General features: G+C 42.4%; 1 protein-coding gene across 1 annotated transcript; it reads right to left on the reverse strand.

Moving 5' to 3' along the window:
* Positions 1–656: 656 nt before the first annotated feature.
* Positions 657–3,030, reverse strand: LOC309478968 (zona pellucida sperm-binding protein 3-like; the record flags this gene model as incomplete). Its single annotated transcript, XM_082142814.1, has 8 exons — positions 2,416–3,030; positions 1,833–1,951; positions 1,654–1,757; positions 1,395–1,572; positions 1,136–1,253; positions 973–1,055; positions 800–891; positions 657–727 (listed from the first exon to the last, which is right to left on the reverse strand). The coding sequence occupies exons 1-8, from the start codon at positions 2,953–2,955 to the stop codon at positions 657–659; spliced, it is 1,305 nt and encodes a 434-aa protein (XP_081998940.1). The 5' UTR covers positions 2,956–3,030.
* Positions 3,031–5,551: the final 2,521 nt, after the last annotated feature.

Consider the following 5,551-nt stretch of genomic DNA (forward strand, 5'->3'; position numbering starts at 1 on the left):
CAAGGGCCTTTGAACAGCTAATAACAGTAAGACAAGAGTGGTGACATAAAAACACTATGCTTCATTAGGTCACTAGGTCTCAACAGGTTTTATGAGATTGTGATCAAACTTCAGTGGAAGTTGAAACGTGTCACAATATGCAGAAACACTTTGAGAGCACAGGAATATGATAGGGACACCGACTCAATTACATCTGCAGTGCTTCATGAGACAAGGCGTTCCTTGCAGATACTTTTGGAAATATTTGCTTGCCAAATTCTTAAGAGCATTATGGGTAATATTGTCACCTGTAATTCTAGTAAATTTAAAAAAAATAAACTGATAGCTTCAAAAGTATATACACTAACCTTGGTCTTACACTAGTGGCCTTTAAAAAGGTTAATTTTAAAATTCCCTTGTAAGTCCCATATAGCCTGAAACCCTTTGGTTTTCTCCATAGGGAATTTTAATATGAACCTTTTAAAGTCCATATTTTAAGTATTAAACTTTTTGGTTGCATATAGCATGTAACCAAAGGATTCCAGGCTATATGGGACTTAAAAGTACAGTAGAACTATAGTTTCACATTGGCAGAATGAGGCACTTTCAAAGTGCAGTTAAATCAGACATGAAGCAAAATGACAAGTCAGATACAATTAAGGATTGGTCTGTCAGTTTTATTGAGAACCTCTCTTTTGCCCTTGAATCATTACAGGACCAAGGGAGGCCTTGCCTTCCCACTGAATGCCTAAAGAGAAGACAAAAGCAAAGTTAGAGCACTTGAATCAAAGGAACCTTAGAAAGAGCAAAAGCTACAAACCTCCATAGGGAGAAGCAGCAAATTCACTATCAGGACCACATGTTGAGTCACAGCAACCACAAACTTGGTCATTACCATCAGCAGCAATCCACCTGGAACAAACCAAAGATATGGAACAGTCAACATAAGAAAATGTCAACTTAACCCCCCTCCCAAAAAAACAAACAATGTACCCATTGGCAAAGGAACAGGATTTGCGCTGAGCATCACTGGGTGCAGAAGCAATAGTTGCCTTCAGAATACATGTTATGTAGATCTGCAAGGGATGACAGACAAGTCACAAAACCAAAGCAGACCAGAAGAGAAATCAAATTAACTGATATACATAGTACATACAGAAGGACTGTTGCCCTCATGGAACATAAACGCCTCCAGCTGGAACTGGATCTTGTCAACCTGAGACCGAGGCATGAAGCGGGAGCTGGAAGCTGTAGTTTTGGCATCCACAAAGCACCTGATGACAAAACAAAATCACAAATAGTAACTTATGAACGTCAACTGTTGAGGATTAAGCAACTAAACCTTACTTATGACTGTGCTAAAAAAAAAAGAAAAAAAGAAAAAAGTCCTTCTACATCAATGGCCATGACCTTACCCATAATTCTCAATGAAGGAATATCTCGGAAGGGAGTTCACATCAGGTACTTGAGTGGCCACACAGCGGTCCACAAACACACGCAGAGGCACATGATTGTACTGATACACAGATGCCTCGATGTTAATAACGTCACCCAGGAAATAGGAGTATGAAGGCCTCTGATAGGACCAATCATCTACACACAAAAACATTTTAGACACAGCCACAATAGCAAGGGTAAAGGTTAAATTATTGAAAGAAAAAAAACAGTACCAACCCATCATGATCTTAAGGGAGAACAGCAAGACTTCTTGACCAGCCTGGGTTGAGGCATAAGGGACCCATGCTGGCCTCAAGGCATCACTGCTTACATTCTGAAGCCTGCGGTTCATGAAAGTACTCATTAAACAGTCTCCCAGTTGCACGAGAAACTGCATAAAGTCACAGATCACTTACCTTTGATAATGGCATTGAACACCAACAACTGCATCATCGGAACGGGTAACTGGAGCACCTGCAAACGCCTCAGGGGTGTAGGTAAGAGAGAAGGTGTAGACAAGCTCATCCTCATTCATCTGGAAAAAGATTGTGGTTACCAAGAGGGTCATCCCAAAGACATTACATACACCAAGATGATGGGAAAAAGTAGACTGCAATATGGTAGAATAATTCCTTGAGCATATCACCAATTAGTAAACTCTTCAAATCACTACAGCTGCCCTCAGAAGCCCCAATGTTGCCAGAGATCAATGTTTTGGACATGCACATTGACTGTCCCAGGGTAAAAAGCTTTAACACGAAGGCACAATACTTGTTCTAGTTTCTTAAGCTCCTTTCATACCATTTATGAGATAGTTTAGATCAGATGTTGGTTTGAAGGGTTATATAAAAAGCAAGTAGCTTGAAAATCAGGATTTACCCATTCAAACAGACAGAACTTGATCTTAGCTGCCCTGGCATTGTAAAACCAAGTGAACTGACTTTCCTTGAAAGGTCCTCTGCCACAACAAATAACCCATTAAGAATTATGAGTTCTTACCATCAGCAAGCTGTTGCAGTCCTGTAATTCATACTCAAAAATGAGCACTCTTGACTGAGGATCCTGACCAACAACAGGACATCCACCTAAAGACAGACCATTTGGCTGGATCAATTGACCATTGCTGAAAAAGTCCTGCTGGACCTCTACAAGAACCCGATTCTCGCCGCATTGAACCGCTACGCTGCTGGGAGTCACGGGGTGCCTCAACTGGAAGTCTACCGCCAACTCGCGCTGCACCTCGGGAACAATGGGATACCTCCAATCCAAAGGCTTCACTGGACCCTGCAACAGCTGCTTCTCCTGAAGGCCAAAAGGCTCCTGTGCAAGGCTTTTGAAGTCGGGACCCAGAGGACTCTGAAACTGAGAAGCCACTTGCAAAGGGTTCCAGAACCCTAGAGGAGAAAGGACAGGACTTCTGGAAGCTGGATCTGATTTTGGCCCCATGCTTCTTGGACTTTGACTATACCTCAAACTTCCCAAGACATCAGGCAGATCAAATGCAACAATCAGCACAAAGACAATTTTCAGGAACCCCATAATAACAACCTTTAACACAAACACCACAACACACACCAGTACTTGGCTTTGCCATTTTGTACAGCTTTGAATTAAGGTGGCTCCACCCCATTTACCTTAATTAATTACCATCGATTCTCCTCTGGACCTGTAGAGTTTTTGCACCACTCTGCACATTTTGTATGTCTCTCTTATCTGACACATTGAGGGGGGTATTTACATGACACCATTTTCAACCAAAACTGGGCCAACGGCCATGGTTTTTTGGCCCGTCGAATACCTGGGTCCAAAGCGGGACAACTCGGGCTTGAGGAGTGGTCATGAACAGTTTATCTGAGTTAGGAGACAGCAGCGCCAGATGACTTCAAACCTTCGGATGACTCAAAACTCACTTTAAGACAGCAGTGAGTGTTTGAATACCTTCTGTTTGTGAACTGATATGGATTCTTTTCACCATATTTAAGTCAGAAATATTTATATATAAGACTATGCACACTAACCATTACCATAGTAAACGTGGTAAACACAACCGCTTGAAGAAATCAGACAAATCATATAGGCTAGGCTATCACAATCGTGTATTTATTTTATTTGTCTCTTTATACCGGACTGTCTGATATCCAGATTTAGCTCTGCATATGTCATAAAATAAAGCAAGTCTGGTTTTTCGGGAACTTCCTCTGTTTCTCTGACTGAAAATATAACTGTATTGGGACGTTCACTGGAGAGAGTGCTAAAGCTCCTCAGGTTGTATTTTTGGTGGAAAATGCGTAGAAATTATTGTTCTTTTTAAATGTGAAATATACATACTGTCCTGTGACTACAAATAAACAGAAACAGATGCGAAAATTTGTGAAATAACGGTAAATACCATTTTATTTCTGTGTGACTAATGTGCAGTCTTGACATAAATAATTGTATTATGGTCAATGTATCACTTATTGGTGTAAAACTATGGTAAAACATTGATGCTTGGGTTTTAAATCTTTAGGTAAACAACAAAAATGTCAACAAACTGCCACTTTTATCATTTTCGCTTTGCGATCTCGCTACTTTCCTTTGATTTAATTCTTAGGCCAGCTGGGGAGGCAGTGGTTCAGTGGTTCATGTAGGTTGTCTACAAACTGGAAGGTTGGTGGTTCAATCCTCGGTTGCACCTGACCAAGTGTTGAGGTGTCCATGAGCAAGACACCTAACCTGCTCCCGACGAGCTGGATGGTGCCTTGCGTGGCTGACACCGCTGTCGGTGAATGAATGGGTGAATGTGAGGCAATATGTAAAGCGCTTTGGTGGCCATGGGTCTGTTGAAAGCGCTATATAAATGCAGTCCATTTTCTATTTACACACTGGCTGCGTGGCGTGAGCGTCTCAGCTGCGTGGGGTGTCCGTTTTTATTTCGGCTCCCATGTTAACAGGTTACCCCTAATTTCCACCAACTGCGGAACGGCAGCGGAGTCAATAGGTTTCCATTAAAGTCAATGTGTGTATAAGCTTTCCTGTAGCTCAGTGGTAAGAGCATTGTGTTAACAGCGCAAGGTTGTGGGTTTGATCCCAGGGGATTGCACATACCTATGTTTAAATGTATAGGATAATGCAATGTAAGTCGCTTTGGATAAAAGCGTCTGCCAAATGCATAAATTTAAATGTGTATTTTCACTGACTGCGGAACGGCTGCGTTCCAACTCCGGCGATCCGGAGAAGATACGTAGAGCTTCTTTTTTTGCCGGATGCCGGAGAGCCCCGCAGCAATTCAACACTTATATCGCGCGATCATACGTGAATTCACGAGATCTCGTGGGTTCTCATGACTTCAGCTGTCAGTCATGGCTGCAGCTGTTCCGCAACAAATCCGGACCTGGTGAGTATTGAAGGACAGCGGAGTACGATGCTGAATTGCTGCGGAGCTCTCCGGAATCCGGCAAAAATAGAAGCTCTGCGTATCTGCTCCGGAGGGCTGCGGATCGCCTGAGTCGGAACGCAGCCGTTCCACAGTTGGTGGAAATTAGGGGTAAGAGGTTGCACACTGCGTGACACGCCGTGCAGAAAACGCATGCATGCTAGAAATAGAACCGACCCCTATTTTTCACGCGACACGCAAGCATGTTGGAAGCGTTTCCAGGCAAAATAGAAAAGGAAGAGATGTTTATATGTCATTTTGACACAAATAGCCTACATATTAATAAATTACATTTTGATGCTTGAACTTATTGACATAAATGCAGATATAAATGTAATAAAAAAAAAAAACCAAAAAAATTATAATTATCGATTTTCAAACCTGTCAATATAGAACAAAATATTCTGTAGCCTATTTTGCCGTCAATACTGCCGACGTTGTCTTTGCTGCTATATATTTATGTTTAACATAAAGTATAGGCCTTCCACAACTCTCTCCCCATATGTCGAATATATCACCAATGAGGCTTATCATATGTCACCTAGCAGCAGCAGCGGCGCGTCAGACACGTTTCTGGTGTGCAGAGACATAGAAAACGCCAAGCTGCCGCCACACAGCTGACACGCACCAGGGAACTTCGAGGGGGCTGAGAAATGTGTGAGAATTGGAGGTTGGTCCGGCCTCAGCGGGACTCAAAACACTCTCTCTTCCTACTTCCGC

Source organism: Leuciscus leuciscus (assembly GCF_965113295.1).
Source record: "Leuciscus leuciscus genome assembly, chromosome: 17".
NCBI classification, from domain to species: Eukaryota; Metazoa; Chordata; class Actinopteri; order Cypriniformes; family Leuciscidae; genus Leuciscus; species Leuciscus leuciscus.